This window comes from Aotus nancymaae, unplaced genomic scaffold (genome assembly GCF_030222135.1).
Source record: "Aotus nancymaae isolate 86718 unplaced genomic scaffold, 86718_ANA_hifiasm-v0.15.2.pri h1tg000015l_0, whole genome shotgun sequence".
Classification (NCBI taxonomy): domain Eukaryota; kingdom Metazoa; phylum Chordata; class Mammalia; order Primates; family Aotidae; genus Aotus; species Aotus nancymaae.
The window spans coordinates 5,216,094-5,237,496 of record NW_026988426.1 but is presented as its reverse complement, the minus strand read 5'-3'; the positions used below and the strand labels follow the sequence as shown (position 1 = coordinate 5,237,496).

At 51.1% G+C, this 21,403-nt stretch overlaps 1 protein-coding gene across 1 annotated transcript in view; it reads left to right on the top strand.

The window, feature by feature from the left end:
- Positions 1–21,403, top strand: part of SDK1 (sidekick cell adhesion molecule 1) — a 652,070-nt gene that overhangs the window by 596,057 nt on the left and 34,610 nt on the right. The window contains exons 36-39 of the mRNA XM_021675988.2: positions 1,146–1,332; positions 3,062–3,199; positions 11,982–12,143; positions 13,666–13,791. Of these exons, the coding sequence (XP_021531663.2) occupies positions 1,146–1,332; positions 3,062–3,199; positions 11,982–12,143; positions 13,666–13,791 (613 nt within the window). The remainder of the gene's footprint in view (positions 1–1,145; positions 1,333–3,061; positions 3,200–11,981; positions 12,144–13,665; positions 13,792–21,403) is intronic.

Below are 21,403 nucleotides of genomic sequence, written 5' to 3'. Positions count from 1 at the left end.
CATGAGCTTCCAGGCACCACGCTATTTATGTGTGACCAAAATATGTTTTCTAATTTTTGTATTGATAGACACTGAACTTGGGTATAGACCTCAAGTTAGCAAGCCTTGGGCGAGTGGAAGATCTCAGATGGCCAGTTCAGTGAGCAGAAGCCCGGCTGCATCCTGCGGGTGGAAATGAGCGATGCTTACCTGCCAGGCCCTGCCTGGCACAAGCGAGGTGGGCGGGTGTGCAAGGCAGGAGTACCAACCCCGGAGCACTCCGGCTGCCTCCCTGAAGCCTCCATGCTGCCTTTTCACATGGCCAAGCCACTCTAATAGCCTGGCTCTGGTTTAGGCCCACAGAGCCAAGACTGGTCTTCTGATTGGTGTTGTCTTTGGGCAGCGCGGCTGGCACTGGCCAGAGGCAGCGGTGCTTTCCGTACAGCTGTCTAGGGAGGCAGTTCTGGCAACCTCTTTAAACCTTTGTGCTTGGCCATCAAGTTCAACTACAAGCACATAAAAGCTAGACAAGAGGAAATGGCACCCCAGAGGAATGAGGCCTTCCCGGCTGCCCTGAGCCCAACATGGTTCTCTGCCTGTTGTTTTTGATTGCTATAATCTCCAAAGTACGTTGCCATATTGATGAATACTTTGATGTCGGCTCTGAACAAAATGTGGGAACGCATCATAGGAGTTGGGGGGTTTGTTCTCTCCACAGCTCGGAGCAGGGGGTGGACACGGGGTGGCTTCCCTTCTCTCTAGAAGATGAGGGAAGGAGAGAGGCCAAAAATCAAAACACCGACAGAACTAGGTCTTCAGGGAAAGGCACGTCGCTGGCAGCTAAAGGGAAGCTTCCCTTGCGTCCTCAGACCTCATCTTCAACAGTACTTTGTTTAATGAGGCAAGGCTCATACTCTAGATGAGTAACAGGGAAATGTTCAACGTCATCTCCCAAACAATATTAGCAGCCAGGGGTCCCCATACATGCACAGTAGCCTCAGCTTCTCCCCGATTCCTCTGAGAGGGAGCCTTTCCACCTTCTCACCCAGGCACAGCTCACCCCAGAACTCAGCTCCCCCCAGCCTCACTCTGACCTTACCCTCAGTGGTCACCCTTCCCAGAAGGTTTCCCCAGGGCCCACCCCAACCTCTTGCTCTTCCTAACAGATTTACTACTGGGAGGCAGACAGCCAGAACGAAACAGAGAAAATGAAGGTCCTGTTCCTCCCCGAGCCCGTGGTGAGGCTGAAGAACCTGACCAGCCACACCAAGTACCTGGTCAGCATATCAGCCTTCAACGCTGCTGGAGATGGGCCCAGGAGTGACCCCCGACAGGGGCGCACCCACCAGGCCGGTAGGAGGAAGGCGGGTTTCCTTTGGGCAGGCCTCCTTGGATATGTATTTTGAGAGCACCAGCTCAGGTCACCTTGCACGGTGGTTTCTGACCCTCCCAGACATAAGGCAACACCTTTTGTGTAGCTGGGAGTTTCTGGAGGTGCAGGACTGGGTTTGGCTCATGTGTTCTCCATGTGCCTGGCCTCAGACTGGTACACAGTGGCACAGATGTTAGGGGGGTTGGAGCAATGCATGTTTTTTTCCAGAGCCCTGGAGGATCAGAGGGGAGGAAGGGCTTTGAGTCTGCATCAAGGCCTCGTTCATAGCTGATGGGATCCATTCCAGTTCCTCCAGGAGACAGAACTTCTCATCAAGGTCATCTTACAGTGTGTGCAGATCCCTGAGGGTGGGCTCCTTGGGCAGCAAGGCCAGGCCACGGTGACAGGCATTCCCTGGGTTTCAGGGCCACAGACCACCCCTGGAAACTGCTCACTACACGCACACCACAGGCCAGTCCCGAGGGCTTGGACGGGCGCCGCACTGCTGTGGCCTCCTCGCCACACACAGGGTGTGGCGTGGGTTCTGAGCAGACCCCTCTTCCAGCGCATCTTAGTTTCCCAGCGGCCTGGAGTATGCTGTGAAGCTGCTTGGCCTTGGGCTCCCGGGAGCTCTCCGAGGCCCTCTGTAGGATTCTGGAAGTCCGAGACCGGGAGAGTGAGGTCTAGAAGCCATGGGCAGAGACGCAGGGCTCAGGGCTTTCCGACATCCCGTGGGCTCAGCCACCCTACAGACGATGGACTCTGGGAATCAGAGCCCCTCGGCATCACACTCCCACATGCTGACCACAACCAGATTGTAAGGGCCACTTCCTTTGGGCTTCATCTAGTGCCCACATCTGAGCTGGAAGGACACAGGCAACCTATGGGCAGAGATGGAGGTAGGGCCACCTTGAGCGCTGCTGGCCTGGCAGGTCACAGCTATGGGCCAGAGACTGGAGGGAGGGCAGAGAGGGAGCAGGGGGCTGCCGCTTCACAGGCATTTCTGAGCAGCAAGGGCGCTGGGGCGAGGAGATGAGGTCCCCCATCTAGGCCGTCTGGTAGGGACAGCCCCGCTACATGCCCACCTTACACAGTGCCTGAGCAGAGGGCGAGCTGCCACCAGACTCCACATCACCCTGGCCACACCCCTGGCCTTCTGTAGTTCTAGGTATTCCCGTCAGCCCCCTCCCTCCTCCGGACCCAGGGGGACGCTCACAGCTGGGAGAGTATCATGGGAGATTTCATGTGCAAGAGCTGAGGGTGTCCTCCGAAACCCCCAGACCTCTGAGAGAGAGGCAAGGAGGGTTCAAGAGAGGCTTCATCCATCACAGAGCTCCGTCTCTCCCGCCAAGAGCAGGACGAGGGCCTCTGGAATCCTCCAGCAGTTGCTAGAAAATGGAACTCTCTGCGTTTCATTTTCTGTTTCCATCTATTATTCATTTTTATCCCTTTGCCGTTTTGTCTCTCAAGCCCCTTTGTGTTTAAGCACTGTCATTTTCTCTGCTCTTCTCGGGAGGGTCTGTGTTTCTGATTGATCCTCGGAAGTTCTGAGGTGATCAATAAATCTTTTCATTTTATGGCATTTAGACTTGTACTGAGTTGAAAATAACATCTAATAACATTTTTTATTCTATACGGAGGCACAGACATGTATGTATATGATCTATAAAGGAGCCTTCGTAAAAGTCTCTTTGTGTTCTCTTCTCCCAGCCCCTGGAGCCCCCAGCTTTCTGGCGTTCTCAGAAATAACCTCCACCACACTCAACGTCTCCTGGGGCGAGCCTGCGGCAGCCAACGGCATCCTGCAGGGCTATCGGGTGGTGTACGAGCCGTTGGCCCCTGTCCAAGGTAAGACCCGGGGTTGGGGAGATGGGAGCGTGGGCCTCGTCATGCCCAGCCATCCACAGTCTACACAGCAAGCCGCGCCTGACCTCCTCCGCGAGCCAGGAGTCTCCTGGTGCCTGAAGCAGGGGGTTTTGGAATCTGAGCTGGTGGGGGCTGGAGCTGAGTGTGTGGGGAGCGGGGACTCACTGGGAGAGGCCTGTGAGGAAAAGCCGAGCCAAGACCAGACCTCTGTGTTCTGAGACCAGAACGGCACTCTCCCTGCGGAGCCGTGTCATGTAGACCCTTGACCTTGTCTCTGTCACACCCAAGACATTCCCCTCCTGTTCCTCCCAAGATGTTTGTCTTGTGGTCACCGACAGAGACCATCTGAGGTTCCACTTGAAGCCACGTCTTGCAATATGGGCCTTAGGGTACCCTCAGCATCCTCGGAGGGGCGCTGACATCCTCATGTCTTAGACAACGCCCTGGTGCCACCCTCCGCCCATCCACGCACTCGGCGGACATCTATGAAGCACCTGCTCTAGATGCTGGAATTGAAGGACCCGGGAAAGCCAGAATCTTGACTGGTTTGTTTATCAAGACCCTGGCTTTCCTGAGTCCAGGGAGTTCCTATTCCAGGGCAGATGTAACACACAGGTAATTAAAGCGACAACAGCCTGAGTGTGATTAATGCGTTGAAGAAAAGAGAGGAGGGCTAACACTAGAGGCTTAGGGAAGAGACTGGAGTGACAAAGGCCTGGACACACAAGAATCCTGGGGAAGGGCTTCCGACTGGAGGATCAGCCAATCCAGGGCCCCACAGTGGGCAGAGCTTGAGTGGTGCCAGTGGCCAGAGCTTGGTGAGTGGGGTGCATGCGCTGCAAGCCACAGCACGCGGGGCTGTGGTGGATCCCACTGGAGAGTGAGACAGGAGCAGGAGGACCTGACCTCCCCAAGACCAGGATCCCCCGGGCCAAATGCCCTGTCTCAATGCCACAGATGGAAAGAAGGTATTGATCATCTCGGCACTTCCTAGATCAACAGGAAACAGAGCCTCCAGAGAAGAGCAGGGAAAGTGTTTCCATCACAGAGGAGTTTGAGAGAGGAAATGACGGGCTTGAAAATGAGTGACAGGTGAAGACGGAAGGTGGAACGCAGATGGCTCAGGGGAGAATGGGCGGCAGAGATTCCGTAGAGCTGGGAGTGAGGAGGCCGACCGGGGCTGTAGCAGCATCCTCCAGGGGAAGGGTGCGGGGCAGGGGAGGAATGACCAGATCAGGGGTGCGTGTTGAAGGTAGAGCCAGTGGGGTATTGATTGTGAAGCCACAGAATGGGGATTGGGGGCAAGTGGCTCTGCCCTGCTGTGCATGTGGCCATTACTCTACACCTGCTGGGTCAGGTATTATTCTAATGCCTTCTGTGTCCATCTCTCCTGTCACGTAGACACCAGTGTGTCCACTGAAGATTCCAGCTCGTAAGACATTTCTTTCTCACCACACTGTGGGCGGGAATACAAGTCCAGCCGCCTCTGCCTTATAATCCAGGGGAAGTTTCCACCTGTAATATATACAGACAGATGTAAAAATTATAGATTATTTAATGTCTAGGAGGAAAAAATACAACCAGCACATCAATGAATATCGGCACTCCATTTAAAGCAGTGATAAAAGTTTCCTTTTAAAATAAGCACGTTTAGATGAAACAGGAAGTTGATGTGATGAAGAAAATTTAAGCACTAGATTTTTATTTCACCGAATCTCAGATGCCGTTCACTACAAGATTCATCGTTATTTTATGAAGTGCTCAGAAAGAAAAAATGCTCCCAATAAACTAGGGCCCAATACTTTTGTATCATCAATTCTGAGCTGCAACCCAAATCAGAGATGCAAAAATCTGCGCAGAAGCACGTCTTAGACAACTGATGGACTTTGGTAAATAACAGTAGAGGTGAGATATGGGTATGGTTTTTGAAATGGCAGAGAGGCCACGGGAGGGACGTGGATTTAGTGTGGCTGCTTCAAGGGCGGAGGGCAGCCAGGTTCTGTTGTGTCCTTCCTAGAACCCAGCACCTGCCTGGGAGCCAGGGAGTCTGGACATGGCTGCCCATAGCAGCTGCACAGAAGCAGGCACGCCCATCACTCTTGCTCAGTCTGCAGGGAGAAATGGTAGGGAATTTTGGAGACACACACAGGTTCCATGAGCCTGTGTTACAAATGCCTTTTCAAGGTAATAACCAACTAGAACCTTTCAAATGAGAAATGATTGTGAAAGCATCATAGTTCTGATTGACCTACAAGGCCTTCTTAATCAAAGACAGCTCAAGTTTCCCACTCTTCCTCAAATAAGTGACTGGTTCCGCTCCCCAGTCTTCTGTGTTAATGGCTGTGCAGAATCTCCCCGGAAACTCCATGGTGTGTGCCTCTGGCTTCTCTCCTGGGCTGCTGCTCTTCGTCTTGCAAGAAAGTACTTCATTCCAGGCAAGGCCGTTCCATGGGTCGTTACTCGGTCAGAAGTGCCGCACAGGGGCCCTGGATTTGTTGTGGTCCCTTTCTCTCTGCACTTGCACGCCAGAATCACTTCTGGGCTTCCACCAAACCTTTCTCCCAACCCAGTCTTCCAGGGACAAGACCCGGCACATCTGGCTCCCTTGTGTTTCCGTCGTCACTGCTTCTTGTTTGTTTCATGACAGTTTTTGCATCACTGGGAAAGTCAAAGCATTCGGAAGATTTTTAGACAATCATTTAAGTGTGTTCCACTCACACGGGCATTCCGTGTTCTCACTATACACAAGGCACCCCCAAGCATAATAATAGAGATAAGCAATGTTTGTTGAGCTTGAATTGGGCACTGTGCTAAGCACTTAGTATCCATTATCTCCAAATCCTCATAACAGCGCTACATTATGGCTGCAGCTTTTATTCTCCTCTTGCAGACAAAGAAATCGGGCTTAGAGCCATGAAGACATTTGCCCAAGGCCTGCGTTTCAAAAGTGATGAAGAGAGGTGGGAGTTGAACCCAGGTGTTCTGATTCCAGAGCCAAGGCCTAAACTGCTCCATAATGGGCAGAAAGTGTCTGGAGCACTCACGTTTCTGAAAGTAAATGTGAAGATGAACTTCAGAGATGGGACGTGAGGAGGATTCACTAAAGCATTTTATATTCCAGACAAATCACTGGCTGCACAGCTGAGTAAGGGGCTTGCCACTCCCCTGGATGACAACAGGTGGAGTCGCTTTTGTCACAACCATTTTCACCTCTTTTCACAGATAACAAGACCATCCATCACCAGCCTTGTCTCTTTTGTCTGTTGTGAAGGGCTGGTTCCTTCAGCCTGGATTTTCCTGGCTTTGCAACAAAGGTAGTGTGCTCTGAGATTAGAGCTTTAAGGGAACAGCGCTGTCTTGCTTCGCAACTCCCTCCTTGGCTCTGGAGGGTGAGGGGTGGCCAGGATCTCAGCAGAAACAGCTTCATCAGGCCTCCCCAGGTGTTGGGAAAAACAAGCCATGCAGACTCCCGTGTTTGGGCTTGTTGGGGAGGGCACTTTCCAGACCTTCGATTCTTGCACATTAGTCAAGCGGCAGATCCAGGTGTGGGCTGCCAAGCGGTGATGCTGACATGAAGTGTCCAGCCCCTGCCCAATGGCCTTGTGGAGCTGCCTCTAGACACAGCACCAGGCTCTGACTAAGCCAGGGGGTCCCCACTAGGGTCTTTCCTGCCTCAACGCCGTCAGGCTGCAGGCACTATCAGCCATGGTCTGATTCTAGCTGGGATGAGTCTGAGTCTGGCTGTAGGCTTCAGACCCCTCTTGGCTTCTCCCTCAGGCAGGACTCAGCAATCCTGCTTCCTGGTTCCACCCAGGTGGACCTCATGGCTGCTCAGGGAAGGTCCTGCTCACCACAAATGGCAGCCGAGCCTCAGGACCCTGGCACTCCCCTGCCTATCCTGATGGTGTTGGCCAGAACCCTGGCTCAGTGAGACACTAACCCCAGGGCTGTCTGACAAGCCACATCCCACAGCCACACAGGCCAAAAGAAGAATGTGGACCAAGATGGCAGATCAGACTCACTGAGTCAGCTTATATCCCATCCGGGGGCCAGAGCGGTGGCCTCTGATGAAGATTCCTGATTGGTGGGTGGAGAAGGTGGAAGGGGAAGAGGCAGGGGCCCATTGCTCACTCCTTCTGAGTCCAGGCCTGTGGGTGGAGTCCCCCAACACAGACTCTGCGCTGGGCCACGGGACTCGCTTTAGCCAGCGGGACAATAGCTTTCATGAAGCAAGCAGATTCAAAAGCATTTGCACCTGGGAGGCACCCTGGCCCTCCTGCCACCCTTGGAACCCAGCCACCACGTCAACACACCTGGGCTGGCCTGGGGTGACAGCCACCCATGGCCCGGCAGGAGAGAGGGGCCAACTGGGCCAGCCAACCCCCAGTGAGACTCACTGTGTGACCACAGATACACGCTGAGTCTGGCGCAGGTCAGCCCGGCCGAAGGACTGCCCCGCAGGACCGGGAGCTGGTTCAGTGGCGGTGGTGTTGAGCCACTCGGTTTTGGAGTGGTTTGGTTCGCAGCCGTGCATGAGAGGTACAGCAGGTCGGGAGTCCATGTTGATTACAGAGCACCTGTTACTTGATGCATTCTTAGACAATAGATTCAGGGTCCCGACCTTCGGCTGGGCATTCCTATTCATCCCCCCAACTCCTCACCATGGTCCTATGAGGTAAGCGCCACCAATTTCAGAGCAGAGGGAGAAACCAAGGACTCCGCAGAGACCACATGCCCTGCCCAGCGTCACGCGGAGAGCAAGCAGAGGGCTTCAGACTCATTCCTATCCCCGTTTTCTTCATTCTCTCTTCCTCCCAGCTGACTCTGCAGATTTCACAATCAGCCTTGGCAGGAAGGTAGTTCAGGAAGCACTCATCCTGGCGGCTGCTCTCTGCCTGCAGGAGTTTCTGAGCGTCTTGGCTTGCCAGGGCTGGGGAAGGGAGGAGGTGAACTCTCTGTTGAATGTGGGAGGATGCCGGGATAGCCTGGAAAGGACCACAGTGCTGCACGGTGGAGTGTGGCCAAGGGTAGGGTGGTTGAACAGAAGGCAATGATTGGGAAAAAGCAGAGCAGCTTCCTGCGCCCCATGGAGGTCCCACCATCCAGCATGCCAGCCGGCTTGTCCAGCCCTCGCTGCCCTGCACCTCCAGGCCCTGACCAGCCTTGCCCCATGGCCACTGCTCCTTCTCTCACCCGGAGGGACTGCCCTCCTGTCTGCTCCTCCCCAAGACCTCCAGGGGACAGCTGTGCCTGTACAGGAGCCTCTTCTGAAAAATCTAGACCCTCACCCCTTCACTATTGCATCAGGATATCCAACGGGGAACCACAAAGCAGTAACCGGACCTCCTTGCAACTTTCAATATTTTATATGCCTCGTGGAGTGTGCCCATGTCCCCGAAAAACGGTTGCAAATGCAATGGAACATCAGGTGTCCTTGTTTTGGACTGGAATTATATTCACTTGCTATGGTCATAGAGGTTCTCTTATAAAGACTACCATGAAATGATCCATATATTTATGTGTGTGTGTGTGTGTGTGTGTGTGTGTGTGTGTGTGTGTGTGTGTGAATTGCTACCTGCTTGAAGTATATTGTGAGGACAGAATATTTTAAAATGTGGTAAAGATAGTAGTTACAACGTAAACAGTGATCTCACCTAGTAGGGGTCTGTGGGGTCCTCTGACCTCTTTCCATGCCTCCTACCCAGAACCAGGGCATGCCTGGGGCAGACATCTGCAAACTCCTGGTCAGGCATTCACCAGTCAGGCCAGGGGAAGTAGAGGGCACAGCATTTACCAGGTATGGGCAGCTCCTCTAGTCACTCCACTGGGAACACAGTCGTGGCTCATACTATGTGCTGGGCAGAGCCCAGGGTCATCCCTCACCATCACTGTCACTGTAGGGAACACTCCTAGAAGACCCCTGGGGCATCACATTGTCCAGAACACCAGTCCACCTGGAGCAGCACACCACCCTGAGCGCCAGTCCACCTGGAGCGCCACACCACCCTGAGCGCCAGTCCACCTGGAGCGCCACACCACCCTGAGCGCCAGTCCACCTGGAGCGCCACACCACCCTGAGCACCAGTCCACCCAGAGCGCCAGTCCATCTGGAGCACCACACCACCCTGAGCGCCAGTCCACCCGGAGCGCCAGTCCACTCGGAGCGCCAGTCCATCCGGAGCACCACACCACCCTGAGCTCCAGTCCACCCTGAGAGCCAGTCCATCCGGAGCACCACACCACCCTGAGCTCCAGTCCACCCGGAGCGACAGTCCACTCGGAGCGCCAGGCCACTTGAGCACTGAACCATGTGCTTAGGAATCCAATTTTATGGCAGACCTATTTTTGCATTTTTTTTAAAATGTCTTAAATGGTGGTATTTTATGGGAGTGTATCCTGAGGTTTCGTAGTGCAGGGCATGGTTTAAAAATTGATGAAACAAATGCAATTCTGACCCACCTGAGAAGGAGAGAAGGCCAGGCTACCTCTGCCTCCTATTGGGATAGAATTTACAAAACTTGTACATGGGTTTGTTTTTGCTCCAGGGAGAATGAAGACATTTTTAACAACACTGAAAAAAAAAACAAACAGTTGTTTTCTAGAATCACTTTACATTGGACAGGTTTGTGTGCTGGTGACAGTCACTGTGTGCACAAACTGTCATCCTCATTACCCCTCTGAGAAATGGAAGGTCAGGGTCAGGCTCTGGGCAGAAATGCCCTGTTGCTCTAAAGGAAAACCCAGATTTGGAGGGTCACTCAAAAGTAGCCAAAATTGGCCAGGTGTGGTGGCTCACGCCTGTAATCCCAGCACTTTGGGAGACTGAGGCAGGTGGATCACGAGATCAGGAGTTCAAGACCAGCCTGGCCAACATGGTGAAATCCCGTCTCTACTAAAAATAAATTACCCAGGCATGGTGGTGCACACCTGTAATCCTAGCTACTCAGGAGGCCAAGGCAGGAGAATCACTTGAACTCAGGAGGTGGAGGTTGCAGTGAGCTGAGATCACGCCATTGCACTCCAGCCTGGGCAACAGAGCAAAAACTCTGTCTCAAAACAAACAAAACCAAAAAACGAAAAGAGGAGCCAAAATTTCTCTGAAATAATTTGGAAGAAAATTATTTAGCTGAATAAATGTTTGTTTGATAAATGGCGTAATAAGAAAACACTGAACCAGCTAGAAGGTATTTTGGAGATTTTTAGGATAAGAGAAGTCTGCTTTGATGGCTTTGAAAGATGGACCCGTTTCGTAGTAAGAAGGCACTATGTTCTGTCCTGAAGTCAAAGTGACTGGGGTATTCCAGGTGCTGACTAGCAGCACGCGGCCCTCCCGCACCAAGGGCCGCTGTTTCTCGGGGCTGACAGTGGGAGGGCAGTGCTGGTCAGGTGGACGCAGGACGGTGGGCACCACTCACCAAGTGCAGCCCTTCTCACGGATGCTGCTTGGAAAATGAGTTCTGCCAATCACTACATCTCAGAAGTGCTACATCTTGGTATCCTCCTCCAAGAGCTGCCTGGTGGATATTAATCTACTGAAAGTTCTGAGAATTCCTGCAGTTGAGAACTTATCTAACTTTTTTTTTAATGCATCATTTTCAAACTTGTTTCACCAAAGAACTTTATTTTTCCTTCTGGAAAATGCTGCGTTTGTGTAATTTTCAGTATTTATCCTCTCCCCCAAAATGTCAAATCTCAATTTTCTATTTCTAGATAATAACAACCAGCAAGACTTTTGCATTATCACTTGCTTATAATATCACATAGGTTTGAGGACTTTTGTCTCTATGTTGCCATCATCCTCTGATTAGAGGTATCAATACTGGTAGTGAAAAATTAATTTTTCAAATCCTTGCTTCCACGTCCACAGATGAAGTTCTGATGACTTGTTTGAGACCCATAGGCCACAAGTTGGCCAACCCAGGCAGGCTGCAGTCTCCTCATGGGTTCTGACTAGATGGAGTATCTTCCTGCGTCTTTTATACTCTCCCTGTATTAATCTGTTCTCACACTGTGAATAAAGACATACCCGAGACTGGGTAATTTATAAAGGATAGAGGTTTAATGGACTCACAGTTCCACATGGCTGGGGAGGCCTCACAATCATAGTGGAAGGCAAAGGAGAAGCAAAGTCACGTCTTAATGGCAGCAGGCAAGAGAGTGTGTGCGGGGAACCTCCCATGTCTAAAACCATCAGATCTCATGAGACTTATTCACTACCATGAGAACAGTGTAGGAGAAACTGTCCCTATGATCCAATTAACTCCACCTGGCCCCACCCTTGACACAGGGGGATTATTACAATTCAAGATGAGGTTTGGGTGGGGACACAGGAAAACCATATTACCTCCCTCACTCGTGACTGTGTCAGGAAGCTTGCAGTCACCATGGAAGTGATGCCAGACTTTGCACAGCTCAGAGCCAAGTGGGAAAGGACATTCCCTGAAGTGTCCAACCTGGAGACGGGCAGGACCATCACTCCCTCCCCTGCTCCTCCCTGGCATCATTCCTCAGATGGCAGCCTCCCTCTTTTGTGTTGTAAGCCTCAGTTCTTTTGTCAGCACCCACTTATCAAGCTTAAGCTCTAATTACACTTATCTGTGCTGAAAATTGGCTATTATCACCACATAAACTCCTCCTAATTGTAAGAAATACTTCCTTAGCAAACTGCGGGGACCGCGTGCCCTGTTATCACAACGGAACAGACGGTGCATGGTTGCTTCTCCAAGCTGAGCCCCTTTCTTTCCTTTGCTTCTGGCGGCTGCAGGGGTGAGCAAGGTGGTGACCGTGGAAGTGAGAGGGAACTGGCAGCGCTGGCTGAAGGTGCGGGACCTCACCAAGGGGGTGACCTATTTCTTCCATGTCCAAGCTCGGACCATCACCTACGGGCCTGAGCTCCAAGCCAATGTCACAGCTGGGCCGGCCGAGGGTAAGTGGGACTCCAGGGGCAGACGGTGTCAATTGCAACTTTAGCTTCCCACCTCCTGCTTCACTGAGCTGGGATCTGTCTACATGCTCAGTAAGGCAGTGCTGGTGGCTGAGAGCTGGCATAAACTCAGGGACGTCTGGGCAACTGGAAGTCTTCAAAAGCACATGTCAACATGGACTTTGCAGGTGGAAAGAGAGGTTGGGCATGACGCATGTAGGGTGCCCTGCACTGTGCCCACCTGTCTCAGCCTCCCAAAGTGCTGGGATGGCAGGCATGAGCCACCAGGCCTGGCCTTGCCTCCCTGTTTTTAAGATGAAAAACCATGGCTGTGTGAGGTTAAGTAACCTGTCCAGACGCTCTGCAGCCTTGACCGATCTGGCCCCCACTGTGAAATCTCTCACAGTGGGATGTGAGCCCCCCCAAGGCTGGTGCCTAACCTCTCTTGTTACATATATGAGCAAATTCTTAAATATTAAGCATGTGAAGTTTTTGTTTTTTGGAGAAAAGAGGAAAATAACTGAGTTTGCTATCAGAAATAAATCAGAAAACGTTAAAGTTTTCCAGGTCACGGAGAAGAACCATGTAACCTCCCCCTTACCCAACTGTTCTGCCCGTTGTTTAAAGACACGAAGGCGTGGGCAGCAAAACCGGCGTCCAGGGAGTGCCACTGAGTCGCGGGCACAGTGTGGGGCACCCTGCATGCGTCAGCTCTTTCACGCCCTTTTCAGGTTTTGTTGTTGTTTGTTTTTTGAGACAGGGTCTCACTCTGTCACCCAGGCTGAAGAACAGTGGCACTATCTGATCTTAGCTCACCGCAGCCTCAGCCTCCCCAGACTCAAACAATCCCCCCACCTTAGCTTCCCGAGTAACTTGGCTACAGGCATGCACCACCACACCTGGCTAATTTTTTTTTTACTTTGTAGAGATGGGTTTTCACCATTTTACCCAGGCTGGTCTCAAACTCCTGGGCTCAAGTGATCCACCTGTCTCAGCCTCCCAAAGTGCTGGGATTACATGCATGAGCCACCATGCCCTGCCTTGCCTCTCTGTTTCTGTTTGTTTGCTTGCTTGCTTTTGAGATGGAGTTTCACTCTTGTTGCCCAGGCTGGAGTGCAATGGCACGATCTCGGCTCACTGCAATCTCTGCCTCCTGGGTTCAAGTGATTCTCCTGCCTCAGCCTCCTAAGTAGCTGGGATTATAGGCATGCACCACCATGCCCAGCTAATTTTGTATTTTTAGTAGAGACAGGGTTTCTCCATATTGGTCAGGGTGGTCTCAAACTCCCGACCTCAGGTGATCCACCCACCTTGGCCTCCCAGAGTGCTGGGATTACAGGTGTGAGCCACTATGCCCGACCTTGCCTCCCTGATTTTAAGTTGGAAAACCATGGCTGCATGAGGTTAAGTAATCTGCCCAGACGCTCTGCAGCCTCGACCAATCTGATCGCCACTGAAATCTCACATGGTGGGATGTGAGCCCCCCACCGCAGGGCTGATGCCTAACCTCTTCTTTATCCCTCAGGGTCCCCGGGGTCCCCTAGAGATGTCCTAGTCACCAAGTCTGCCTCTGAGCTGACCTTGCAATGGACAGAGGGACATGCCGGCGACACACCCACCACAGGCTACGTCATCGAGGCCCGGCCCTCAGGTAAGGGTGACGGGCCCTATAAACGGGGTCTCAGCCCAGCTGACAGTGATGCTTCTGAAATTGTCGGGGGCTTCCATCCCTTTCTCTTTCAGCATTTTCTCCAATAAAGCTGAGAGAAAGAGGGCGGTTTTGGCGAAGGAAGATGATCATTTCTCACTCAACTCCTTCCTGTTTTTGTAGTCACAGCTGTGCTGATAACCTTAAGGGCACTCGATTTGGGATGTTTTAGCCCCAGGACACTTACTTAGGATGATAATGGTTATTCCTAGAAATAGGTGAATGAGAACTTAGGGACATGAAAGGCTTTTTCTAACTCATCCATGAGTGTTTTCAGGGACTAATCTCAGGGTTCTAAATGCTTGCAGCTGAGATGGAAAGAGTCATGCTTGTTTCTGATAATATGAAGATTCTTATTAATAGTGAAACCGACACATCATTGGCTTCATTTTTTAGGCTTCCGAAAATGAGGTCTAAGATCCATTTCCAACCCTATTCACCTGAAGGGTTTTTTTTCACCCTTCCTTCCATTTGACTTTAATAACTAAGGATAGGCATTATTGGAAAATGAGTTTCTGATCGGTTGCGTCGGATATTACTGCTTGGAGCTAGAGGGTATCACCTAACACAGAGAGCACAGAACAGCTTCAATATGACCTTCAGAGTTGCGCAGTTAATCATGAACATCTGAGCATGAAAATATGTGATGTGTCAGGGATGCTATTCAGGAAGCGAACCATCAAACCCCGCCCACCAAAGGGACCACAGTGCTAGGAACTGCTTTAGTCTAATATTTAAAGAGGCCATTAGACCACGAGGAAAGACCCCAAAGTTACATCTGTCACTGTGTAAGGACAGACTTTCCCACCTCCCCCACCAAATTGCTTTTGAAAGATGATTAGTTACAAGTGCCTTCTAGAAACTTCTTTTTTTTTTTTTGAGACGGTGTCTTGCTTTGTCACCCAGGCTAGAGGGCAGTGGCACGATCTCAGATCCCTGCAAACCTTGGCCTCCCAGGTTCAAGCAGTTCTCCTGCCTCAGCCTCCTGAGTAGCTGGGATTATAGGCCCCCACCATCACGCCTGGCTGATTTTTATATTTTTAGTAGAGAGGGGGTTTCACCATGTTGGCCAGGCTGGTCTCAAACTCCTGACCTCAAGTGATCCACCTGCCTAGGCCTCCCAAAGTGCTGGGATTACAGACATGAGCCACCGAGCCCACCCGCCTTCTAGAAACTTCTAAGGAGAAACGTAGTGCATAAGCATGAAAAGTCTCTACTCAAAGGCAACATAAACATTTCTTTGGCTCAATAATTAAGAAATCCAGACGTGCTCACCTGGCAGATCCTGAGAATATCTTTTGAGCACGGCGCCTGTCTTGTTGTGGGAGCAGAGGGTCTCGAGTTGGTGAAGGATGTGAGTTTGGCAGGGGCCTCCTGTGGTCACTACCTGTGAAAGCCCATGGCCCCTAGCACAGTCAGCTGGCCCTTTGCTCTTTGATTCAAGAGCACTTTCGGAGATTGACAAGAGCTGAGAAGTGTGGGGTCTGGGGCCAAGTTGAGGCCAAGGGGGAGCAGGCCAGTGGCATGGAGCAGCCCAGACTTAAGAAACCATTTCAGCCAGGTGCAGTGGCTCACGCCTGTAATCCCAGCACTTGGGAGGGCAAGGCAGGTGGATCATGAGGTCAAGAGGTCGAGACCATCCTGGCCAACATAATGAAAGCCTGTCTCTACTAAAAATCAAAAATTCACTGGGTGTGGTGGTGCATACCTGTAGTCCCAGCTGCTCGGGAGGCTGAGGCAGGAGAACTGCTTGAGCCCAGGAGGTGAAGGTTGCGGTGAGCTGAGATCGTGCCACTGCACTGTAGCCTGGTGACAGAGTGAGACTCTGTCTCCCAAAAAAAAAAGAAACCATTTCAGACACTTTCCTCCCCACATCCAGGGAAAGCACTGATTTCTTCATCAACTCTTCCAGCCCATCAAGGGGTTCATCAATAGAACTCAGCAGATCCATGAGCATAGATGGGGAAAATAACACATTTTATTTTCACTGACCTCTAACTGGATTTGGCATTTCCTTTAATTGTGTAGGCTCTTTCACTTGCCCGGGCTGCTGTAGCAAAGTCCCACAAACTAGGTGGCCTCAATGACAGACATGGGTTGACTGACAGTTCTGGAGGCCAGAAGTCCACAGTCAAGGTGGCAGCAGGGCGGGTTCCTCCTCCTGAGGCTGTGAGGGAGGATCTGTTTCCTATTACCTCTCCCCCAGCTTCTGGTGGTTACAAGCCATCCTGGGCGATCCTGGGCTGACAGGTGCTTCACCCATCTCTGGTGTCACCGTCCCATGGTGATCTCCCTGTATGTGTGTCTGTGTCTCGGGTTTAGCTTTTATGAGAACCCCAGTCATACTAGACTAGGGACCCACATACTCCAGCAGGATGTCATCCTAACTAATTACATCTGCAGCTACCCTGTTTGCAAATAAGGTCATTCATAGGTACTGGAGGTCAGGACTTCAACATATGAATTTGCAGTGGGGGGCAGGGACAGAATTCAACGCATACTAGTAGCTAAGAAACTACATAACTAATAGCAGGACCTGTGAGACTCCCAGCAATACTTTCATATAACTTCCCAGCCATTGCAGCTATTTCACGATGCTGTTTAGACGTGTCATTACGTTGAAATCGCAGTCATTTGTAGACTGTCTGCTGGACCTTGTCAGCTAATGAGTCGATGAAGTGTAGATTTTTGAGTTGCGCTGGGATAACGGTGCCGCAAGTCACCTAAACCCAGCTCTTCACGCGTCTTCCAAGGAACGATGTTGCCCAACAAGTAGCGTAAAGAAAACCACCCGTAATCCATGCCTCCAGCATTACCTGGAGACACGGGCTACCAGGAACCTGCAGGTGCCTTCAGTTGATTGTAGGCATTACCAGGCGTATGACTCCTCGCATTGCCGTAAAGAAATGTCTGAGACTGAGTAATTTATAAAGAAAAGGAGTTTAAATTGGCTCACAGTTCTGCAGGCTTTACAGGAGGCATGGTGGCTTCTGCTTCCGGAGAGGCCCCAGGAAGCTTCCTGTCGTGCTAGAAGGTGAACGGGGAGCCAGCATGCCACATGGCCAAGGCAGGAGGAAGAGAGTGGACGGGGGAGGTGCCACACACTTTTAAACAGCCAGGTCTCCTGAGAAGTCACTTCCTGTTATGAGAACAGCACCAAAGGGATGGTCCTTAACCATTCGTGAGAAACCCACCCCCAGGGTCCAAGCACCTCCCACCAGGACCCTCCACCAACCCTGGGGGTCACAATTCAACGTGAGATTTTGGTGGGGACACGAAACAAACCGTATCACCAGTACAATTAGTTTCCTTTTCAGCTTTTCTTTATGCATCTCAACCATTCTGAGAAAGTACCCTTGAGCCAACAGATCACCACAGGGACCCATGGTGCCAGGAGCAGATTAACACACCTGTAATCAATCCCGGCACTTTGGGAGGCCGAGGCGGGTGGATCACTTGAGTTCAGGAGTTCCAGACCAGCCTGACCAACATGGTGATACCCCGTCTCTACTACAAAATACAAAACAATTAGCCGGGCATGGTGGCGCGCACCTGTAGTCTGAGCTACTCAGGAGGCTGAGGCGGGAGGATCACTTGAACCCAAGAGGCAGAGGTTGTGATGAGCCAAGATCACACCACTGCGCTCCAGCCTGGGTGACAGAGCAAGACTCTGCCTCAAAGAAAAAGACACCTGCACCAGAAAAACCACAGAAGGGCCTGGCTCGCAACTTCCTCCCCGCTGAACGCCTGCCTCCCCGAGTAGAGATGAAGGATCCCAGCAGATGTGTGACTGTCACAGGGCCACAGAAGGAACATCGTGCATCTCGTCTGCACCCCTGCCCATGTCCCAGTTGTGAGATGGCAGCACAGTTCTGCAGGAAGTTACCATTGGGGGAAATGGGGTGAAGGACACGTGGACTTACTCTCTGTTTTTTCTTACAACCACATGGGACTCTTCAACTACCTCAAAATCATATGTTTAGCTTAAAGTAATCATTTAAAAAGCCATGGATGCCCATCCCCAGCCTGCTCCGTCAAGCACACCAATGTGTCTTTGAGCACTCTTGTGTGGGAGACTAGCCTGTGAGATGGGGCAGCACCAGCCAGACATAGGTGCCTGGGCTTAGCCTCTTAACACTATGAACACATCTCGGCATTTTCCAAGAAGCGATAAGTCTTTGGTTCTCATGCTTGCTGGGGGAGCCCTTTACTTTCTCCTCTGGTGCTCATGTGCTGCTCCACTTGCCATCACAAAAGGAACAGGATGCCTGTTGGTTACTGGTGCAGCCCAGGGAGTCTGGCAGGCTGTGTGAATAAGAAGTAATTGGCGTGTCATCCAGGCAGGGCTTCACGCTGAGTTCACGGCTTGGAGGGGCCTGCCTGAACATGGAGAAGCTTCTGAAGTCAGCTGAGTCTGAGCTCAGCAGGGTCGGAGCCAGAGTGTCAAAACTGACCTTTGGGGGACCAAGACATGACAATAGACTGACCAGGAAGACGCTGGCTTTTTCAGCAAGGCAGAGACCTTGCACTTACTTCTGCCTGGCTACCAGACATTCAAAAGCAGATCGCCAACAGTCTCCCTTTCAGATCATGAAGGGAACCCAAGTGGGCCGTTGGACCCGTGGTCTTTCATGGGAGGTTACGAAAGACACCCCCTCCCTTCCATGACTAAGGCCAGCAGCAGCTCAGGCAAATGAAACGCTTTATGGATTGTCAATATTTAAACACCTTGCTGGTACCTAAGGGCTTTGGATCTCAGCTGTCAACTATTACAGGCCTCATTACACAAAACATTAAATGCTGTATCATCTCATTTTCCCCACCGAAGCTCCCTGGCAAGACGTTCTCCAGGCAGGGAGTGGTTTGCTTGAGGTGCAGTGAATGGACCCTGGTTTGTATTGGGAGGGGCCATGCAGGAGTCTCACCACTGGGTATCTGGGAGATGAGCACTCAGTGCCAGGCAGACCCTGTGACCAACGTGGTCGGCTCGGCCTGATGTCTCTGTATCTAGCTGAGTCTCTGCCTTGCCCCTGGGAGACAAGCCACTCATCAGCTTTGTTGCTGCTTTGGAGAAAGCCTGGGCAGTCTGGGCAGATGGTAGTGCAGCGTCCTGGCCTCCCACCCCCATCCTTCCTTCCACCCCTGCAGGTCTTACTGCATAGCCCTTGTTGCTGTGGTCATGTGGCGAGGCAGAACCGAGCAGCAGCTAATGAAATTAGCACCAGGCTAGAGCACAGATCACCTCTTACTCCTGGAGAGGGCGCTCCGTGAGTGTGGGCCCAAGGACATTGCCATCAGTGTCCGCCAGCACGGCCTGGCTGACACGTTCATTTCTCTGGCTGTATGTAAGTTTCCTCCAAATCAGTGTTGCAAAGCTCCCTGGGAGGCACTGGAAACGATGCACTGGGCATATGCAGATGATTTATTTACACAGATTATTCTAAGGCATTTTACTGTGTAGATCATGAAGCCTCATTTACATATTTACACAATAGACTAGAATGACACTAAAGGAACTATAAATATATTTTCCTCTCCAAAGCAGCCATTAAATACATATTTAGAAAGTACCCAATGCAGGCAGACATTGTATTGCTTTTTTTTTCTCGAATAACGTATTTATCCCAGATACGAGGGCTGGTGGCTGGAGGACAGGCCCCGTGCCTGATGGGGACACCCCCCAGCCGGAGGCCTGGACCACTGTCTACTGGTAGTCCCCCTGGGGAATTCCCAGTTCCCTCTCCATTGATTTTGTTCAATTTCAGTCTTTGGCGACGGGAGTTTTCAAGTGTATAAGGAAGAAAATCAGTATTTCTCTGAAGGTTTGACATCCATAGAAGTTCCAAGTCAGCAGTTTCAGCAAGAGGGGCCGCTGCCATGGCTCTGATGGCACCGCAGTCCCCTCATTCACTGCTTGTCTTTTTCATAAGCACATTTCTGACAGCTTGTCAGCTCTGCTTCCCACTCCTTCCTGGGGTCAGCCCCCATCACCAGCTGTCTTTCTTCCTCATCTTAACATGCAATGCATTTTGTCTCCTGCCTTGAATGAGCATTGGATGGAAGGTAACTTTCTTTTTTTTTTTCTAAATCAGATATATTTAGCCTCTTGTTTAAGCCCCACCTGCTTCAGTAAAATTTGTAACCTGGATTGACCATTTATACAAAGAGAAATGGCGGTATTTAAGAATAAACAGCTGACAGGCTTGCATTTGCTCTGAGCTGCAGGCTGACAGTCAAGCGGTTGGTTGTGTGAGTCGGTGGAACCAGCAATCTTGGGCAGTGAATGACAGTTTCATTCAGCATGGAGACCCTGTTTAATTGTCCATGAAATCAAACTTTTGTATTGGCATGACGTCGGCCCTAATACCTGCAGCACACAGCTCTGTTCTGGGCGTTGGAGGGATAAATTGAGTGCAGACCCTTGGACGTGCTGCACTGGGCTCTGGCTCAATTCAGAAAGAGGTGATCATGTTTCCGGGTGTATTAGGACATTGTCTGGGAACAGATGTGCCTTCTACCGTTTGGGCGGGGGAGATGCTGGCACCAGAAGCTAACAGCTGACTCATTCTGTCAGCTGGAGACAAGCATGAGTGGATAGCAAAACCTATTTCTATGGAAAAGATTTCTTTTTCAAGTTTCTCCAATATTAGCCACTTCCCTTGTTTAAGTGGACAAATAACACTGTAAAAAATGAAGATTAATAGTTTATATTCTTTAAAGAACAGCAGCCTCAATGGGGAGCTGAACTGGCTCTTGCTTTTCCCCACTCATCCTTCCTTCTGAGGTGGACAGGATTTGAGGTTGTGGTGACAGCATGGCTTCTTTAGGACTATTTTGCAAAGTCCCTGTCTCAGTGGTTTCCTGCTTTCTTAGTGGTATCTCTCCCATGGTGTTTCAGTGGCAAGAGTCCAGGAAAGTGTTCTTTCAGGCAGCCAGGAAGGAAGGGCCAAGCCCCATAGACAGGTGTGATTTGCAGTCACCCACCACCACCTGGCACCTCCTCCCTCCTCAGACATCAGGTGGTAGGTCCAGCCAGAGGTGGACGTTACCCACAGGAAGTTCAAAGCCTGGGCCCCAGTCATTTTGGGGGATTGATCATCCGGGGATGCGGCTTTTCAGGGGTCGTAACTATGCTCTTCCAGCCGTGCATTGCTTTTCCTATGATGGCGACACAGCTTGTTCAGCAGGGAAGAGAAGCCAGGCTGGCTCTTCCGGACATCCCAGTGGGTTGATTGACAAGCAACTGACTGTGTGCCCAGAATTGCCTTTCAGAAGGATAAGGCCCTGCTGTCCTTTGCAGTGTAGACTGAGATGGAAATCCAGGGAAAAATCGGTTGCACCAATCTCATTTTTGCTAATAGTTCTGTAATGTTATTTTCCTTCTAATTTGTAGCGATACTTTTTTCCATCATTGATTTATTGAGATATTTAACAGCATAATACAAATTAGAAAAACAATCCACAGTTGAGAAACAGAGTGGATGCCTTACCAGCTGCCAAATTTTCTCTTCCCCACTCGTGATCACGATGTAAATATTAGTATGGGATAAGTAGC